The sequence below is a fragment of the Osmerus eperlanus genome, chromosome 15, assembly GCF_963692335.1.
Source record: "Osmerus eperlanus chromosome 15, fOsmEpe2.1, whole genome shotgun sequence".
Taxonomy (NCBI): Eukaryota; Metazoa; Chordata; class Actinopteri; order Osmeriformes; family Osmeridae; genus Osmerus; species Osmerus eperlanus.
Window position 1 is genome coordinate 1,030,168 of NC_085032.1, and position 21,086 is coordinate 1,051,253.

Genomic DNA, 21,086 nt, shown 5'->3' on the forward strand with positions numbered 1-21,086 from the left:
GAACTCTGTGATGTTCCTGACTCTATTTCTTTCAATGCAGTGGACAGCACCAAGATTCTCAACAAATGCACCAACTGTCTTGCCTCTTGACCCCCATCTAGTGTCTGACATTTGTGGGATGCTTCTTGTTTTTTTCCCCACGTTGTCTCCGTCAGACACCTTACTTCCTTCTGCAGACACAGCTTGGATTTGCAGCATGTTTTTCCTGATCGCCGATGTTGAAAAGAAAACGGCAACCTTCTCAATAGTGCCCATTGTATTCCTCACCAAAGGCAAGGCTCAACATTAACATTTTTTGCCACTTACTGGCCCCAAGACAATTTTTACTGGCCCCCCCTCCAAAAGTTGTAATTTATCATTGTTACAACAAAGACAAAGACTTATAAGTTATGTTATTCTGTTAACATGTTTAACCATTTATTAAACACATCCTGGATATAAAAAGAACAAAAATGAAATCACATTTCTAGTGATAAAAAATAAAAAGGTAATAGTCAGCAAAACAATTGACTTTTAACCTCAAACATGACGTGCTCTCTTCCCTGCTGACAGCCATCTCTGCACAACTCTGTCTGGCTGAAACTGAAACCTCTGGTCCCTCAATGCTAATATACAAAAGCTTCCATAGCATTTCATCAGTATGATACTAAGTAGGTCGACACCGTTCTTTTGCTGCAGTTCAATAGCCCGGGGGAACGAGGCGAACGGCTGGCCCATCTTAATTACGTGATATGCCGTTGTTATAAGTCGTGCAATAACACGATGGGCATCTGCATTTAAATTCCTGACCAGCATGGTCAACGGCCTGGAAGATGGATTGTCAATCATCCGCTTAGCTGTCACGCAAACCAGGTGCTGTCTGCTAGCATGGCTGGTCAGGGATTGTTTTTGAAAATTGTCGGTGCCTGTGTAAAACGATCCACATTTGTCTGCTTTAGACGGGAACATACGACAGACGACACAGTGCATCTTAGTTCCATAAAAAAAGTTGCTTCCGTTTGAGCTCGTAGCTCTACTTTGCTGCCATCTTCACTTTATTGTCTCGCGCCAGTTGTTGTTTTATCGAGATTAGAGAATTACAATTTGACAACCACTCGTTACTCACTACTCAACTCCTGTTGCCAACTGTGCGCCCCACGAGCTGCAAAGTTATTTATGCATTTAGCAGATAGCAAAACATGAAGGATGTTAACTTTTACAATGCAAATTTTATTTTCAATCAATAATTTGCAGTGGCCCGATCGGGCCAGTGAGTTGCTAGTTGAACTGTCCCAACGTTACTTTTTACTGGCCCCGGGCCATCGTTGTTGTCGAGCCCTGCCAAAGGGATATCTGAGCACCCATGGACAACTACAAGATTCAGGGCGTGGCTCCTGCAATGTGTGAACAGTGCCTTTGGATAAAGCTCTGTTATTCTCTGTTGGACTCCACTTACATGCCCGCTCATTGTGGCTGCTCCATCAAAGCCTTGGCCACGAAGAAATGTAGCTTGGAGACCCCACTTCTCCAACTGAAAGAGGATGGCTTCTGTAATGGATGCTGCATCCAGGTGCTTGAGAGGACAGAACCCTAAAAAGTCTTAACAAATTTCAGTTATTTTGGTCAGTGGTAATATAACGTATACAGATAGAGTTGCTCTATCCCACTCACATCAATTGTTTCGTCGGCAAGCACTGTGAAGAATTTAGCCTCCTGTATTTTCTTGACTATCTGTTCTCTAAGCTCATCTTCATAGCAAGCTATTAATTCATTTTGAATTCTTGGTGACGCGTACTTTTGATGCCGTCTCAAAGTGATTTTTTAGGTTAGAGTCAAATTCTGATTTCCAAGAAAGGAAATGTGTGAAATTTCCATCTTCATATTCACCATTCCAATTGCCACATAATGCAATGTTTCTTTGGCCCAAATTGATTATTATATTGAGAATGGAGAGCAGAGTTTTTTTGTATAAGGCAACCTTCTCTGAGAATGCCTGACTTATAATTGAACTGATATCTTTCTTCTGCCCTCTCACCACAGCAAGAAAGTTTTCGGCCAGCTCTAAAGCTTTATGGTGCCCTGGACTGCTGTCGTGGTTTGGTATAATCCCTCTTTTCTCACCAACATCATTTTTCCAGTCCATGAAACCATGACTAATGAACGTAGTGTTGGATCCCTTCAGCTTATTGAATGTCATGCAAATAGCACAGTATGCTGCATCTTCTGATGGGGTGTACCTCAGCCACGCATATTTCTTTTCCCATTGGACATTGTAGCGCAACCGCCTCTCTCCAAAATTTCTTTGGGGGTAAGTATACTGTGCTTGTGACCATCTATTTTGGAGAAGACAGCATTTTTCTTCATCACTCAGCTGATTGGTCTTTCCTTTAAACCTTCCTGGGTCATAATCATGCAGGTTTCCTCGGTTTCCTCGAATCTCTCCTTCTGTCTCTCCCTGTCCCCTCTCCTCTTGTCTTTCTTCTGTTGTAGAACAGATGCTCCCCAGATAGCACACATACGCCTTGCCGACGTCGGCTTAAGATCGAAACGTCGTGTTCTATTCATAACGTTGTATAAGCATCGGCAAATGGTCGGATTTCTTCTCATATCTGTGCTCCATCTCAAACGTTGCAGATACGTCGGCTCATCGTCGGCTCCAGGAAGAACGTTCCATGCTCATTCCGTGTTGTATTGCAAGCATATCTAGAGCCAGAGTCAGAGACTCGCAAGTCAGAGGCGTTCACTTTTTCAACCGTCATTTATCTTCACAAAGAAGGAGCAGTCGTTGTTAGGTAAGTAAATGAAAGTAGAACAATATCAAAAAGTTTTGCGATAAGTAGCCTATGTATGGAAGCAAATCAGTGCCATAATGTTTTGAATTTTAAAAGGCATTGAATACTTAATATTGAAATTTAAACAACACTGAATTCTCATCTGAATATATTTCAATGTAAAATAAAATTCAGGTTGCTCAAATTCGAGCCTAAAAATTTAGATCTTAAATAATTCAACCATAAAAAATTCGACCCTATCAAATTCGATCCGAAAATTTTCGAGCTGAAAAAATTTGAGCCTATAAAATTCAAGCCTAAAAAATTGGAGCCTATCAAATTCAACCCGAAAAATTCAGAGTTTAAAAAATTCCGATTTTTAACATCCGGGATATCAAGGACAGGTAGAGCAATCGAGCCTCAATGCAATCGAACCAACTTCTGACCTATCAGAGCACAGACCTTCAGTCAAGCACTCTGAGGAAGCGGGAAACCTTCAAGCTCAAGAAAGAAGAGAAGAGGAAAAGAACGATGGCTACCCGTGACAGCAACCAGGCTTCGGTGAGTCAAATTTCGATGTAATCAAATGTTATTTTATTTATATAGAGCATTTCATACCAAAAGAAAACGCAAAGCGCTTGAAGCACGGTGGCCCAGTACTGTATGGAACCCCACATTCTAGCCAGTTGATCACTTTTGGGCCAGTACAGTAGTATGGCCCAGGCAATGCTACAGTAGCGACCGTTTGAAAATTAGCTGGTGAAAACATAGCTCTAACCGTTAGCTTATTTGTTCTCAAGCTAGGCTACGTAGATACATCTAAAGGCCGAATTATACTACTCCGACTCTGGTATGGACAGACAGACGGACGGAGTCGGACGGATTCGTTGAATTTATAGTACTCCGAAGGCTGTGGGTGAAACAATTCACTGCCAGAAGAGCAGGAGGTGCTGCACTGCGATGCTAGCTAGGTTATGAAAAGTCAGAGCAAATTTACAAATGAGCCGTTTCATCAATAAAATAAGCACATTTTCAGCAACTACACTGCCCATTTATCGTCACATTTTAATTCAGATGGTGATTTACATGTACTGTTTAGCTGCAATATGAATTGTAAAAACTTGCAGCAATGGCGGTCAAAGAATTCTGTTCTCTTGTTGGTCACGGCAACCCCGCCCCTGACGCAAGCGGTTCCAATCATTGATATATATAAAGATTTATATATATCTATGGTTCCAATACGGACCGATCACAGCCAAGGGGTATCCGTAAATTGACGGACTAGCGCACGGACAGTTGAGAAAATCAGGAGGTGTACGTAGAGGTGTACGTAGAGCTCTCCGAGCCCTCTCCGAGCCCTCTCCGAGCTCCTCGGAGAGGACGTTCCTTGACGTTCCTGTGTCCATGAAAACGCAGTAGTATTATTCTGCCTTATATTCACATGTGGGCCACTCGTGAAAAGTCTGTTTTTAAAAGGTTATTTATTTACATTTTATATTATATGACGACGATTATATATCATGAATGAATGACATTTCCGAAAATGTTACTCTTTTTCTATGTATTGAGAATGTATTGTAGCAATTAACTATAAACGGTCTAGCTATCTAAATAGAATGGAACTTTGGTGTGTTTTCTAAATTACACTTCTATTATTGTGTTGAAAGGGTAATCACGCTGAGGTTGTAAAATCGGTCAGGACCTTATTGTCTTTACTGACATCACGAGGTGCAAGCAGTGGTGATGTCCCTTCTACAAGTCAGGATATAAGGTTCAGTACACTTTTAATACTGTACACATGAAAATTATGTTTTCTATCTAATTAATAATTTCAGACTCACTAATAACTATTTTTAGTTACAACCCTGCAGGGAACCGAGGCAGGGAGGACAGAATGGGCAGGGAGGACAGAATGGGCAGTCAGGCCATCAGTCACAAAGACCTTCAGTTCAAATTGAAATGACAAGGTTCAGCATTAGATTCTGTACATTAACTTGAACAGATTAAAACAACTTGATGGTCTGATAGTATTTAGGTTTAAATAGACTGTATTTTTTCTCAAAGGTCCTTTCCAGGTATGTTTACGAAGGCAAAAGGAAAGAGGCGTTTTCCTGCAGTAAATGTTGTTCCTGCTAAAAGAGCTAAACCACTTCAAGTGGCTTTCCATCTGTTACCTAAACAATATCAAAAATCTCCCACTGAGCTAGAGCAACTAGTTCACATGCAGGCAGGGTTGCGTCGCAGGACTGCCCATTTAGATGAGAGCACAACACATGATGAGGTAAGCATTAGTCTTAGTCTGCATGACTAAGTTGAAAAATGTGAATCTTATACAGTAAAGCTTTCTCAAAGGCGGAGAAGAACACCCAGGGCTTAGTTTACACCTATCGAAAATTCTAGCCACTGGGGGACCAAAGGCAGGCTAGGGGAACTCATATTAATGTTAAATAACATCCTAAAGTGAAGTTTTCATGTCATGTCACCTTTAAGCAAGACTGGCATGGTTTTTCAAAAAGTTTAACCTCAACCCTTTTCAGCATTCTTAATAATAAATAAATGTATAATAATAATTAATGTTAATTGTTTTTGGTTTACAGTTATGTGATACACTCAAGGTTGTATTTCCACAATTGGAGACAGTGTCTGGTGGTTGGCTGCTTTACAAATCAGCAGGTAGGCACTTATACGTTTGTATGTATTAGTATTGAGATATGGAACAACAATGACTGTTAGTGCTCATCCAAACAGTGTATAGGTCATCTGTAATGGGTACAGTGGCAGAGGAAAAAAAGTTTTCAATGGAGATCTTCATTACATTTTTTCTCTTACTTAAAGACTAGGCTTAATGTAATCCATGTCTATACAAGGGTGCTTATGTCATATATAGTTTTATTTCCCATTATGCTCGGAAATGTTTTTTTTTATAGGAGGATGGGGTAGCCGCAAACTCTCTTGTGACACCTGATGATACTGGCTACACAGGCCAAATAATTAAGCTTGCAAGCCAGGGGGGTAAAACGACTCTTTTCATGGCACCAATTCAAGAAGAACTAAGCACAACTCCTTTGCAACTAACAGACAATGCATTCAGTGGCATGCCAAACGCAGTGTGTCAGAAATGTGGAGCAGCTATTCCACTGCCGTTTCTGACCGAACACTTAAATCTTGCAACATCATTGATGTTGACAGTGATAATTGCCCGGCTAATGTGGAGGAAAACTGTGCGCAGGAAGACGTAACATGTAAGAATGAATTATTGGAGCATTTTCAATATATAATTAATAACATTGAACATGAATACGCTGCAATCAAAATGCCTGATGAGAGCAGATGCTTTATTAGAAATTACATTAAGTCATTTCTTAGTGGTTCCTACTTAAGTTTGTTTTGTTGTCTTTGCTAACTTCATATTCTCGGCAGCAGATCAGCAACCCTGTCCTATGTGCATGGACATATTTCCCTGTCACATTATTGAGGCACATGCTGCTTCATGCGGGGAAAGGTAACACCAATTTTCTATTGTTCGTACCGTACTCGTTTCACTCACCAGCAGATGCCTTGGTCTTTGAGCTATTAAAACATAAAAGCAGTTTTACAGATAACCATTATGAATATGTTGTGACTGTACAGTGCAGGAAATGAGGCAATTGAGTGTAGTACTGTGATGGAAGAAGAGCAAGCAGTAATGCCTGGACCGTCCAGAAGCAGTGCAGCAGTTACAGACGGTACGAATACGGCTTCAATCTACATTTAAAACATATCTAGAGGTTGCTGTCAAGCGTTAGATTCAAGCCTAATTGGTCACATTTGTATGTTTTCCTCTACTAGACTGGCTCACCATCCAAGACCCTACCAAGGCCATGTCTCAGTTTCGGGATTCCCTATTGCACATTTATGAAAAGGAGAGTGCTTTGGTTCTCAGCATGGATACTAGAGAAACCCCTGCCGAACAGGACATGGCACTCCTCTCCTTCTACAAGCGACCTAATGTGGAATGGGCACGACCCTTGCATTGCAGACTTGAAGGTAGCTTCAGCCACATGTCCTAATGGTCAAGGACTGCAAAAAGTATGACATTACTATATCAAACCTTGCATTGTGTTACAGGTGACGTTGCCATTGGAAAGGGTGTAACTCGCTTTTTCCTCTCAACTTGCATTGAGAAGTTGAAGTCTGGGTTTTGCATCAACTTTGGTAAGTAGAGTGCAGTTATGTGTAAGATGACTTATTAAATAGGTATGGTCGAATATATTTTTCATATTATGTCAATCTGTTTTTCATCTTAGTAGTTTTGCTTGAGAACAATATATGTAATATATATGTTATACTAAATAATATCATGCCTACACTGGCGAAAACATTTGATCTAATGTATAATAGTTAGTTCCTACTAAATGATTGTGTATAATATATTTTAAATGGCTTTTCTCTAAACAAATTTTCTTTCACAGCAAACACTGATGTGACACGGCTGTTTGATGGAGAGACAGGCCATTTGGTGCCGTCAGCCTCTCACTTCCTAGTTGAAAGTGATATGTTTGTCATGGCAGGGAGAATGATGGGCCACTCCTTCCTTCATGGTGGACCGTGCCTGTCTGGGCTCAGCCCTGCCTTAGCTCATGTCCTGCTTGGAGGGGGTCCCGAAACTGCAACTGTAGCCCTAGAAGACTGTCCAGACCTGGACATCCGGGAAACAATCAGGCTTGTATGTTTTCCATCCTCAATCATTTTCAAAGTCTTGCTATTTCTTCCCTTTTTATATTTTTTAGTGGATATAAAAAGCTTTCCAAAGTACCCACCAGTGGCGTTTTTGAAGTGTGTGGTTCAAAAGCCTGAAAGAATCACACCAAATATAATGTAAGAAGCCATAATAAAAAGTGTATCCCATGTTGTTGTTTTTTTGCTTTCAATGTAGGTACTTCTGAAGCGCATTACCTGGCCTCATCATGATGAAGAAGATGATGACAATGATTTTTCCGTTGACACCATGTGCCACGTATCAGGTTATCTTCGACAGTTCATTGAAAATGGTATGTTGACAGAGTAAACATATGCGATAAACCGTGAAACAGTTGGTCATCTAGTTATCATTACCTCTCCACAGCAACTTTTCATGTAACTTGTAAAATAATTGAATATGTTTACTACACAGCATCACCGAATGAATTGAGAGATCTGGTGAAATTCTGGACTGGATGGGAGATTCTGCCAAGGACGAATCTGTCCCTTGAGGTGGTCAAAGGCAGCTTCCCCACCGCCTCCACCTGTTACGAGACCCTGCGAATCCCAGGGCATTACAAAGACTATGCATCTTTTAAGATTGACATCCTAGCCTGTATTGGCAGTTGCCAAACAGGATTTGGTCTCATCTAATATGTTGATACAAACAGATATACACACTCGTACAGTTAGAGACGTACACACAAAAGAAGTTTACACCACACAGTTTGTGTTATGCATGTCTGCATGTTTCTTTGATGCATGAGCCAGTGAGTTAAGATGCCTGGGTCACATTGCAAAGTGCTTGTGCAGTTATCTCTGAAATAAAAAATAATATTTGACTCAGGAGAGATGTGAAGAATCTTTTAATCTATTGATGTATATGATGTATTATTATATAGTTGATCCAGTTCTTCTGAAAATGCTCAAAACATTCAGTTATTTAAATGTTCTCACAAAACTGAACTGCTGCAGTGTAGATTTCACAGCCATAAGCCTGGGATAAAGCTCTTGGGTCAACAGCCTCTCTTAAAGCTGCCATTTGTTCATCAGTCAGTGGGCTTTCGATGTCTGGGACAACGATGCTGGAGTGGCAGTCTGGAGTAAGTCCACTGTTCTCCCACTCAATGAGAGGCATATCTATACCCTACAAATTTGAAAAAAGAAAATGTCACTTGTATGCGGTGTTGATTATCTATACAGACAGCATAGTTATATATATATATATATTTATAGAGTATATATGTAAAATTAGCATAAAACTAAGGATTGGTCATTGAGCAAATGCTTCAACATATTACATAGTAAACGCACAGCCGCAAAATATGGTCTATTATGGTCTATTAGACTGTTTCTAATGTTAATAATTGTGTGTGGGGGGGGTTGTTTTGTTTTTTACAATTGTTAACACAAAATAGTTGAATATTTAGACATACTGCCATGTGATCTGGAACTGGAATTGGCTGATGTATTTGACCCAGTGCCCACAGCTGATTAGGGGTCATATTGCCCTCCGTTCTTAATGGATGATGGTTGCGAAAATTGTCCAGGTCATCTTGTAGACGTGGTAGGAACACATAATGGCAACAGAAGAGGTGTGTTGTATTGGCGATATTGAGGAAGCCCTCTTCTTCGAGGTAGTGAAGGACATCATAGTAGATGTTTGTTACAGCTGTCCATAGGTCTCTCCATAGCCTCTCAATTCTGGGGAAAAAAGTTTAGATGCATGGCAGCGAGTCGAGTGCCCTATTTCAACTAGCTTTATCTGCACTTCTTTACTAACCGTTGATTGTGAACACTCTTCCCAGCAATGAAGCTGCCTCTTCCAGTGCCACGGACTGTAAACATGAGGCGTGCAACATCCACATTCTCCACCCCTTGATCATCCCGTACCCTAAAACAAACATTTACAACAAAGACCATATTAAGTGTTGGTTGGTTATACAACCTATGAAATCAGCACAGGAATGTTTGAAGCATCTTACATCAAATTTACAAAAACTGCAAAAGATGAGGCATGTGTTTAAGCTGTTATATGGAGGGACCGACAACATTTTAAAATCATATTTACCTAAGAGGGAAACCAAACTTCTCCACAGATTCTTGGAAGAAGGCCAGGGTGGTTGATGCAAGGTTATTGGAGGCTGCACCAAGATACATTATCTGTAATACCATACACACCATTTTTGTATTAGGCAAACACATATAAGCAGGATAAACATGTACACATTTATTCCTGAAAACTGTACTTACCTTCCGTGAAAAGCCATCTATGCCACCAAAGATGACAATGTTGTAGCTGCAGGAAAATGTGTCAAGATGTTATTCTGAATAAGCCCATCATTATATTTGGGTAAAATAATGAATGAATATGCTCTTTGGGAAAGTAATTTACCGGATGATTTTATGATTTGTGTCGATGTGCATCAAGGACTGGGGGCCTGGAACTGAGTAGGTTCTTCGGACAATGCAACCCAAGTTGGTCATACGTGATATGACTCCAACGGTGTCGATGCGGTGCATGGAAGCTCTGACGCGGTCATACTGCACCCGCAGTCCTTGAGCTTGCAAAAGGGCTTTCACCATCCGATAACCTGAGTGAGGCTGCCTGGATTTGATGTCTCTCACACACCGATCCAATTCCTCATCTGTGAGAGTGCTGTACAGTGTCCTGACTGACATATCAGCCTCAGCCATACGTCGATGCACTGTTCGTTTTGACACCCCCAGAAGTGCAGCTATGCATGGGATGGACAAGTTAAGGTCCAAAAGACTGCTAAGGTACTCCGGAGAGAGGACCATTCGTGGTCGTCCAACTAGTCCTTGCTCAAATTGCACCGTTGAAGTTCGCTGTTCAACTTGTTCCTTTTCCAGGTTTATAAGCCTATGTAGTGATGTCAGGGCATCTACAATTGCTGGAGAAGCAGTCACCCGACTGGATACAGCATTTAAAAACACATACTCTTGTGTGACAGCGAACTCTAAGTAGTCCAAATCCAAAGGCATTTGGCTAATAATATGCTCTAAACGAGAGCGGAGACTTCCCAAAATATGGTCAAGCAGCACTTCCTAAGAGAGAAAAAATGTGTCAAAAAGATTTAATAAATAAGCAACGACTTCCATTATTTTCCCTCCAGGGGTTATAATGCACTTAGGGCTCGACATTTAGACGTTTATTATTGACTCCAGGTCATCACTTATAAATTCAACTGGCCTTGAATTAGTAGTATGTCTTGCCCAAAGTTTACTTAGTTTGACTATACTTTTCTAAATTCTCTTCATAGAAAAATAGTAAAATCTTAGGAAAGTTTTTATAAAATATAATATAAACTGAATAATGAACAGGTATTTTCAAACGGTCGCTAGCATTGCCTGGGCCAGTCGGATCATACTGGCCCAAAAGTGATCAACTGGCTAGCATGTGGGGTTCCATACAGTACTGGGCCACCGTGCTTCAAGCGCTTTGCGTTTTCTTTTGGTATTAAATGCTCTATATAAATAAAATAACATTTGATTACATCGAAATTTGACTCACCGAAGCCTGGTTGCTGTCACGGGTAGCCATCGTTCTTTTCCTCTTCTCTTCTTTCTTGAGCTTGAAGGTTTCCCGCTTCCTCGGAGTGCTTGACTGAAGGTCTGTGCTCTGATAGGTCAGAAGTTGGTTCGATTGCATTGAGGCTCGATTGCTCTACCTGTCCTTGATATCCCGGATGTTAAAAATCTGAATTTTTTAAACTCTGAATTTTTCGGGTCGAATTTGATAGGCTCGAATTTTTTAGGCTCGAATTTTATAGGCTCAAATTTTTTCAGCTCAAATGTTTTCAGCTCGAAAATTTTCAGATCGAATTTGATAGGGTCAAATTTTTTATGGTTGAATTATTTAAGATCGAAATTTTTAGGCTCGAATTTGAGCAACCTGAATTTTATTTTACATTGAAATATATTCAGATGAGAATTCAGTGTTGTTTAAATTTCAATATTAAGTATTCAATGCCTTTTAAAATTCAAAACATTATGGCACTGATTTGCTTCCATACCTATGCCTACAACAATGTGTAAAGTTACTGTAATGAGTTAGGTTTGAGTGAACTTTATGCTACAGAGCTAGCGCAAAGGGACCCCAACCGGCTAGGCTAGTTCGACACACTCAGACATTTTACCAAAATGTAGCTAATAGAGCAAAATAAATATAGACTACATGTTATGTCAAAGTGTTGTATTGAAATAAGTAACCTAGGCCTACATACACATAGGCTAATACATTCTATAACAGTGATATGTCGGAATTGTTTTTCTTCTCATTTCGGCAGTTAGCTACTGTAACCATGGCAGTCAAGACATTCAGACTGGGCGGCGGAGACCAATGGAAGACGCAGAACTGTAGGCAAAGCTGTATATTTATGTTTCTCTGTTCCGTTGATCTCTCTTTTCTGTGTTGGAGTTCTTTTAAGAGGTTGATGGCATCAACATCCAGTCTGATAATAAAAGATCATTAACTTGAATTGTGTCTCTTCATTATAATACCCACACACAGAAAATCCAGGTTGAATCAAGTAGCTAGCTACTGCTAATAGCCATTGTATGTTCATTTGCTAAGTGACATTTCAGATAGATAGTGAAATATTTGCTGTCTGTACCGGTTGGTACAGTTTTGATTCATCGTCCAGACATCGTCTGGAGGTCGGTTGGGATCAATTGCCGACGTCTCAGCGACGTCTTGCCAATGTGCAAACGATGTCTATACGACATCGGCCCGATTTATATTGTATACGTCGGGCCGACGTCGGCAAGACGTATGTGTGCTATCTGGGTCTCTGTCTCCTCTCTTTCATTAGCAGCACCTGCTCCTTCTCTCTCTTCACCTGTTTCTCTGCTTTTTGTGCCTCCTCTCTGTACCTCCTCTACTATAGTCTTTCTTCCCCTTCCAGCGCCTTCTCTTTCTTCCTTTTTTCTTCCTGCCTCTTCATCTTCAATAACACCTGTCTGTGCATTTCTCTGTTCCTCTTCTCCTGTCTCCCCTGCCAGACATTTCAGACATTATAAACTTGTAAACTTGATTTTATGTCATCTTTCTTTTGAAGCATCTATCTACAAGTGGTTAGAAATGTGTCACAAAAGACATTTCCATGTAATTGAAATGAGTTGCTTCATATTTCCTTCAGTATTTAAAGTCCGCCCAAGCCCTATTACACTATTATGTTGATAGTGCCTAATCTGTTCACTCTTGTTAAGGAAAGCCAGCTTTTGAACACATTTCTATTATAATCTTACACAATACTTCAATTATCATGCATTAAACATCTGACTTTTAAAACGTATAGAGTTCTGGTATAGTCTCTTCCTTTTATAGCATACCTGCTCTCCCTCTATCTCTTTCTTCACTGCTCCTCTTCTTGCTGCTTGGCCCAAAGATGAGCTTGGTTTGACTCAATCTTTTCCTCCCTATCCTGTTTTCCCTTTAGTGAAGAATATAAACACAGTCAAATCCTAAACTGATAGAAATGAAAACAATATGCCATTTCAACATCATGAATTCAGGTGTGTCAGAAATCTTAAAAAACCTTGAGGCGGTGCGGAGCTTTTGAAATTTTGAGGTAAAAATGGGGCATTCTGAGGCTTTTTGAAGGCCCATCATGGTGACTCATGAAGTAAGGGCAAGTTACCACAAAAAATATATATTATTATTATTTTGAAAATTAACAGGATGTTTTATTTTGTATCTGCGCACGACTTCCTGTCCCGCACGACCTGCTCTGTGCCGTGTTGCTGCGTTGTGCTCCGGAATCCGGAAGAAATATATAACAGGTTTAACATCCGACATTGAGAAATCAACACTGAATAAACGTTTCATTTTCTCTTCGCAAAATGAATGTTGATTCAACCGGTGGAAATTGATTGACGACCGGTACTGACGGAGTTAACCAAACTTTGATTCGATGTTTCCTTGCTATCTGAGTCGTACGCTGGGCTGCAATAAAAAATATTTCCACATGAAAATGAATTTTCTTCTCACAGTCATCTGCCACTAATACTTCTCTCAACCTACATGTTTAGTTTGATGCGTTCCTCTTCCAGTGACTGTGACTGACTGACTCACTAACGGTAGCGGTAACATCAGCGTCCGACTTGTGTGTGGTGGTTACCATAGCGACAGTGCGTGTTGTTGATGACGCGCAGCACGTATGTCCAAACTCTCGAGCTACTCTTGGCTCTTCAAGTATAAAATCACGTTACGGTTTGTGGGAGACCAAGATCATCGTCCTGCAGTCAGTTTCACGTGTACTTTATTTTGAGTTTATATACCACAATTTAAGCAAAAAAGAAAAAGAAATACAGAGGACACAACCTCTGTGTCCTCAATGGTAGTTACGGCCATGGTTCTACACACCTAAGTCAATCCAGTTTGCTTCGACAACAGAAGTGGAAACAACTAACGTTATCATTTCAAATTATATCTTGTCAATCTGTTGAAAACAGTGTTGTGTAGACACAATAGATTTATTTGCACGTTTTTATTTCAAGTCTCCAACTTCGGTGTTTCATTGAGTGCTGTTGGCCTTGTTGCGTTTTTGCTCCGCAGCTTCACTCGTTGAAAACCAACCAATCAGCGCGCAGGTGATATAAATATTAATAGTAATAGCTAGTGTTTTTTCCCGAGAAAATTTCAGAGTATCTATAAGGGGGCATAGAACAGCACCCGGGCCATTTTCAGCCCAACCAATGTCACATACCCTATTCGGAGACCTTAAGGAACAGTGTGAAATACCCCCAAAAAAACAGGCAATCACCCCTTTAAAAGGGAAACACACACAGACAAAGCAACAACGCAACACCTGGGAACATAACAGTATAGTATTTCGACATGTTCCATCCGGATATTCTCTGGGTTCAGATGATGTGGTTGCACGTACCAGAAATGGAGAAACAACAAATATTTGGTGGTTGAATGAGCAGAGGTGAGTGCAGTGGAGAGAAATCAGCTGCTGCATCCAACCTGTGGAGCAGCAAGGCCTCTCATCTCTCTTACACATGTTAAGACAATATAGGAGAGTTTGTGTTTCCACTCCTCTCGGTGTCTCCTCCTCTCTACAGGGGCCTGTACTACAAATCAAGATCAACATGCTCTGGATTACTTTCAGTTACCCGGCTACACAAAGCCTAACAATCGCAATCACGATAAGCTGTACTACGACGGCGGTTACCAACTCTCTAACTCAACCCAGATTTCCAATATACAGACGTGCACGTTCACATAAAGGGGCGGTGTTTCCACCATTTGTCCAATCGCAAACATGGACAAAACAAGAGCCGCATATTTCACGCAGGAGGAGCAGACAATAATCCTACAAACTTTGTCTGGGCTGGTGGAAGTGGCCGGGGAGAGGGAAGTCTAGGCCTCCCTGCTTAGGTTGCTGCCCCCGCGACCCGACCCCCGGACAAGCGGCAGATAACGAACAAACGAACTTTGTCTACTCCTCCTGCGTGAAATATTGCAATACAAACATATTAGGAATACAGACATATAATACAGACAAATCAACAAAGTCGCTGCTGCCAAGCTGGCAGAAAATAGCAGACGCTGTAAATGCGTAAGCTACATGACTTATTGATATCTTATGACCAGAATTACACGTGTGCATTCCATAACGTTAAACTTTTGTTGCTGTATTATTTTAGTTGCAACCCTGGCAGTGGCAAACGATCGTGGGAGCAAATACAAATTTAATATAAAACCATAATTCAAAACTCTAAGTAGCAGTAGGCAATACTTGCACATATTTTAAGGCCAACAAGTACAAGGCTGAATTGCCTGGGTCAGTCCCTTTTGTAGGATATTGGTATAGCTACAAAGGGGCCTATAGAACAATGAAATTGCTTGCAGCCAACAGGAATAACAATTAGGCAAAGAAAACTAGGGGGGCCCTCCTCCACAGGACTTCACTCCTGCTGAGGAGGAGCTGGCCCTCTCCAGCTATCAGGGTCGCCCCATGATGGAAGGAGTGGAAGGGGGCATTTCTTCAGACCCTGGTGGCAGCAGCTCGGAAACCCAGGCATATGTATGTTTCAAGTAATCTATGTGACCATGTTCATTCAACAATTATTTATGAATATTGTACTAGTGAAATGTATTTCTGTTCTCTGCAGTGACAGGAAATACAATGGTGTTGCTGCCACCACCCACTGTCGTCCCACTGTGCCATACAGAGGTAACAGTGAAACTAATAGTCATACGCCAGTATGTATTGCCATATGTGGTTGCTGAATATTGATCAAATATGCCATTTACTTTCTCAAGTGGAGGTCCTAGATGATCAGGCAACTGTGTCTGCCTGCTCAGAGAGCATTTTGGGGGTACACTTTTGAGTTTTATGTTTCACTTGCAACACAGATGGTGAGAGTGTGTGAACGTGTGGCTGTGATTGAAGTGTCTGTAATGACTTGCTAATGGTGGTGGTCTGAACATGAGACACAAGTCCTTAAAGTGCTCATTTCAAATATGACTCAATTGATTAAATTGCTATGGTGTTAAACTCAGCAGGAAGAGGAACTTCTTCCTCCTCCTGAGCCTAGGGCCTCCACTTCAAGGCCAAGACAAAGACACAAGGTATAAGCAATGAACCTTGAAACACAGTAGTCAAATGGACACCTTCAACTTTCTCCAAGTGTGCCTTGCAAAGGGACAATGTTCTTTATTTGTTTCAGGTTGGAGCAGACAATGTGAGGGCCTTGCAGTGACGTGGCAAGATGGCCCCTGTGTTAGGCACGGCCGCTGCCACATCGCATCTGTGTCAACTCTTTACGTTTGTACTCACCTTAATTGTTGTCATATCAACCCTATCGTCTAACGTCTGTGTCTCTGCTGCTTGGATTTATGATCGACGCTCGTTGCTGGTCATCAGAGGGTCCAAGACTTTTTGAAAGCTGGGAATGTTTTAGACAAACCTTTCCGCTCCCGTTCGTGTGTCCTCTCTCTTCACCTGAGTACCGGCTCCTGTTTACGACCAGGGGATCTGGTAATCCCAAGAGGAGACTGAGGATAAGGGGCTGCAGAGCTGGCGATCGAGTCAAGATTAGGCGACTTTCCTGGATGGGGTTGCTCTGGCCTTGTCGCGAAGAAAGATCCCGGTGGTTGCGACCAGTTTCCCCCCGGGATGCGGGTGGAGGTGATCCTCGGCTGCAGCACTCTTGGTCGTTTCTGCCCGTTGGACGAGGGCCTCTTCTGTCCTGGAGTCGTGCTGGTGAGAACGTGGACCTGTGTCATGGAAATTTTGGAATACAGTTATAATGTGTGTGTTTCATATATGAGGAATGTGTTTTAACGGAAGTCTAAAGTTGATTAAGATTCAACCCATTTGGTAGAGATGCCATTTGCAGTTTTATAACTAGGAGACGTGAAGTCTAAGAGACGGGAAGTCTGGGTGATCTGAGAGGGTTCTTGTCACCTGGGGAGGAAGAGACAGCTGGTCTAGAGACAATGTGGATTCAACTGTATTGTTATTGTGATCTGCTGCTCTGACCCTTCCTGTTGCATTGAGTGGGGTTAATCAAAAACTTGTTTGAAGTGGCCCGCACAAAGGATTGTGGGACAAATGGTACAGAGATGTATTGTTTCAAACTGTCACTGAATTGAGTAAGCCAATCATAGACTTGATTACATTGATGGATTGACCTTATAGAATGCCATTTGATCTAACGTGTATATAAGGTAGCGTTTGTGATTGTTCTTCATCACTCTGGCGAACGACCTGTGGCTAGCACCTCCTTCGTTAGACTGATCACAAAGTACTTTGTTAAATCTTGATTTGTACAAGCAAAATGAATTTATTGTAACCGCCATCTCTTGACTATTCAAATCTACACAGTGCCACTGGAATTTTTCCTTATCACTTGGTGGCCCGTATGGGGATCCTCGTCTGCTCGGCGTATCACGGACAAGGACTCCCTTAGAAAAGGTGATCTGATCAATCCGGCATAGCCGCCTTTACCTCTATCCAAAATTTTCAGAGAAAGCGGGGCCGATTCGAGGGGGTGCTTGACTGGTTGCGCTTTGACTGACGCGGGATCCTGAAAGAACCGGTAAATATTCTTTTGTGGCTTCTGTGTAATTTGAGTTGTCTAAATGTGTGTTGTTTAGACTATGGTCAATAATTCGGTTTAGTTAGTAATAGGGCGGAGACTGGAGAAGTGCTTTGTCCTGTGCGTGCAAGTCGTACAAATTGGGAGAACGTTGGAACGTTGGTCCCGTTACGTTAGAGTCGTACAAATTGGGGGAACGTTGGAACGTTGGTCCCGTTACGTTAGAGTCGTACAAAAAAGCATGCAGGAAATGTGCTGACGAGCGCATAAAGGGTAATAATTCACACGTGATATCGTGCTGTGTGTCTTTAAGGCCCTGGGAAATTGGGTCAGGAAATGTATTGATTTCTGAGTCCCAAGAGTAAAATGGTAAAAAGTATACTTTAGAGGATTGGTAAAGATTAAATTGGTAAAGATTAAAATTGGTAATTGGTAATCAGCTGAGTGTTTAAGAAAAAAAAAAGCTTAGGAGGTATTGGGCAATTGCAAGTTATGTTTTTTGAGGTTAAAAGAAGTATGAGTAACTAATGGTGTCTATTATTCAACCTATATACAAATTACAAAAATCAAAATTTTAATTATTTTTCAAAACTTAAATTATTTTTCGGTTTGAATATTTGTAATTTATGATTGTGCAGTTATTTTCATTGAAAGTTGTGAAGTCGGAATTTAATTGTTTTTAGAAACGAAAAGGAGTAATTGTGTTTTTATTTTCCGTCGTTGGTTATCGTTTATGGATTGTAATTCTGAAAATGAATGGTCTGGAGGCAGAATTGACCTGTCCAAACATCGATTACATGAAGCAAAAGTATGGTAACGATAGTTTATTGCAAATGCAAATATGGATTGATAAATGTGGATTTTCGAGTGTGGAGTCGTTTTGTTTTAAGGACCTTATTGTATTGCGAAATGGGTTCGTGGAGAGAAATAGATACACAATTTTTTTTTGAAGTGGAGAAAAGAATAGATTTTAGCCTGATTGGAGAGCTTTTTTTTCTGATTGGATGGAGATAGGTAGAGGGATAAAGAAATATTAGGACAGAATAGTGTGGGGAATTTTTCATCTATTTCCCCACAGATTCACGATTGAGATTTTCTGGCTGTTCCGCAAACAAATTTCGCCTCATCCGCAGCCAGGGGTGTTGCGGCAGGATGCGCGGGCGCATGAGGGTTTGCGGGAATGCGAGAACAGAATACGAAGAGGTCAGACATTTGCCATTTCTTCTGACAGCCGGTTATATCTAGGAAAAGTCAAGAAAGTAGGATCCTGGAATGTTTTTTATAGATTTGCTTTGGATTCCCGCAAAGATTGAAGCTTGTGCCTTGACTTGCAATTGCCATTGTGTTTCCAAGAAGGAAAGGTTAAAGTCCTCTCCGGAACAAAGGGTTTGAGTCCCTGTTGTGTTTGGAATAAGCGCGTTGTGGGCTATGGTCAAAGCTGATGCAGAGCGTGTTGACATGCTGTTGAAAAACATGTAGGCCAACACGAATTGCTAGGTATGGTCAATCCAAAATGCGTGCTTTAATTGTGGGAATTTGAGCAAAATGTACGTGAATGTCCGGAGATGTGTCATCACTGTTGAAAGTTTTTTTTTGGAAATTGTGAGCGAACTCTCAAATCAGAGGGGTTCGTGACCGGAAGTTGAGTTCCGAACTGGTGACGTACAATGTTTATCGGTTATGACACTGTTGGTAGAGGAGAGACGATTGACTTGTTATATTGTTTTACAACTCTGTGTTAACCGTTATATATTTGATGTTAGACTTTACATCGGTCTGATTACCGCCAGAAGGCATTTGTTTTTGAAGACGGAGACATTGTGTTTTGAAAATGCTAATGTTAATTCTTTGACTGAATTCTCCACTTGAAAAGAGGCGCATGCGCTTGAGCCTAGCGGAAGTTGATTCTTTCAGTGAAGCTCATTCTGCGTGCAGTGCCCACACATGAGTGCAAAAAAAAAAAAAAAAAAAAAAATTCACTCATTTTATAGAGAATTTGACGTTGAATTGTGAAGTATATTGGTTGGGAAAACAGATGTGTGTTTCTGTTTCTTTGTCGAACTTAAGAAAATATTGTGAGTTGCCATACTCTTGATTTGGAAATTATGTACAGACCGATTTTCTATATTATGAGCTTGATTCGTTATTGAATAACGCACTGGAAATTTAGTGTTTGGGTAGGATAATTGTTAAAAGGCCAGTTTTGGCAATAAAAGCGGTATTCATTTTAAGAATTACAATCCCGGGGTTATTGAAACTTTTATAGAAAGTTATGTGTTCAAACGGAAATGTTATGTTGTTAAAGGAATATTTTTGTTTATGTCTGGAAATGTTCGATGGTTTTATTTTTAATTTTGTGGGAGTTCACAGATGTTACTGTTGTTTAAAGAAATATGTAAAGGGTTATGAAGAAGTGATTAGAAAGATTGAGCCAGTCCGAGGGACTGAAGTGTATACAAGGGGAATTAGTTCGAGTGACCGAATTGCGTTTGTTGTTAAGGGCAAAGGTGCTACATATGTGTGTTTATTGCTGCTGAGATGATTTGTTGAAATGTGTTGGGTTTGGTGGTATTCATATTTACCTATTTAAATGGACTTGAAGTTGAAGCTTTGTCCAACCAGAATGCTAATACATGGGTAAACTGTCATTCTCTGGCGAGTGATATTAGGTGCATATGTAGATTTCGGAGCCAAATTTTTACGTTGAAAATAAAATAGTTTTATTTTATATTTGAGTTGATACACTAACAAAGAGTAATTGAGATAGCTGGTAAATATAGGAATATTCAAAGGTGTATACATTACATGCTTTGATAAAACTTTTGAGGATTTAAAGAATAAGGTTTTGTTTTACGGGTTTATGTTAAATTGTGAATTTAAAGGTTTAAAAGAAAAAGGGAGAGTTTATATTTTCTTTTGTCTTAAGGGCATGGTACAATGTTTTGGGATAAACAGTTAGGCTGTGATGAGGTTGTTTTATTATGGTATTGGTTCATGAAGAGGGTTATGATAATTTGGTTTTGAAATAATTTGGGAAGACTCATTAAGTCTGATAAATTGTGGTTATGATGGTTTGTGCTAAGTAGCTTGTTCTGGACTGCAGCCAAAGCAAGTTATGAAGTTCTACCTATCTAACCTATATAGAAATATAGATGGGGTATAAGTTTGGTTAATGGTTACATTAAGAATATTTTATGGTCTATGTTTTATTTTGGAATCATACAGATTAAATTCTGGTTTAGGGTAGTGATGCTAGTTTTCTACAATGTCTTGGAAAAAGAGAGATTTGATTTGGTGAATTTAAATACAAAAAATTAAAAGGGAATCTGAAATATAAAGGTATTCATTTGAACTGTTCCTAAAGGTTTTTTGAAGAAAAGATAATAAGAGACTAAAAGTTGAGGTTATTCGTAATTTGGTTGTTTTCTAAAATAGTTTTATTTTATACAAATTGGTTCAAAAGTTGGTTGCTTCAGTGTAAGCTTGTTAATTCATAAAAGGGAAAAGAGTTAAAATATTTACTGATAGTTAAATACATCA

General features: G+C 40.3%; 2 protein-coding genes across 2 annotated transcripts; one reads left to right on the forward strand and one right to left on the reverse strand.

Moving 5' to 3' along the window:
* Positions 1–5,859: 5,859 nt before the first annotated feature.
* On the forward strand, positions 5,860–7,611 carry LOC134034913 (uncharacterized). Its single transcript, XM_062479615.1, has 5 exons — positions 5,860–6,252; positions 6,381–6,475; positions 6,579–6,776; positions 6,858–6,944; positions 7,202–7,611. The coding sequence occupies exons 1-5, from the start codon at positions 6,191–6,193 to the stop codon at positions 7,609–7,611; spliced, it is 852 nt and encodes a 283-aa protein (XP_062335599.1). The 5' UTR covers positions 5,860–6,190.
* A 1,925-nt stretch (positions 7,612–9,536) lies between these two features.
* LOC134035323 (uncharacterized) lies at positions 9,537–11,573 on the reverse strand. The gene is made up of 4 exons (XM_062480324.1): positions 11,005–11,573; positions 9,865–10,538; positions 9,723–9,768; positions 9,537–9,632 (listed from the first exon to the last, which is right to left on the reverse strand). The coding sequence occupies exons 1-4, from the start codon at positions 11,140–11,142 to the stop codon at positions 9,537–9,539; spliced, it is 954 nt and encodes a 317-aa protein (XP_062336308.1). The 5' UTR covers positions 11,143–11,573.
* Between the last annotated feature and the right edge of the window lie 9,513 nt (positions 11,574–21,086).

Excerpts from the sequence above, each read along its gene's own strand:
- LOC134034913 (XM_062479615.1), top strand. The coding sequence starts at position 6,191 with ATGTGCATGGACATATTTCCCTGTCACATTATTGAGGCACATGCTGCT. Across the intron at positions 6,476-6,578 it reads CAGTGCAGCAGTTACAGACG|ACTGGCTCACCATCCAAGAC; the intron begins GTACGAATACGG and ends TTCCTCTACTAG. Across the intron at positions 6,777-6,857 it reads CTTGCATTGCAGACTTGAAG|GTGACGTTGCCATTGGAAAG; the intron begins GTAGCTTCAGCC and ends ATTGTGTTACAG.
- LOC134035323 (XM_062480324.1), bottom strand. The coding sequence starts at position 11,142 with ATGCAATCGAACCAACTTCTGACCTATCAGAGCACAGACCTTCAGTCA. Across the intron at positions 10,539-11,004 it reads GTGACAGCAACCAGGCTTCG|GAAGTGCTGCTTGACCATAT; the intron begins GTGAGTCAAATT and ends TTTCTCTCTTAG. Across the intron at positions 9,633-9,722 it reads TAGATGGCTTTTCACGGAAG|ATAATGTATCTTGGTGCAGC; the intron begins GTAAGTACAGTT and ends ATGGTATTACAG.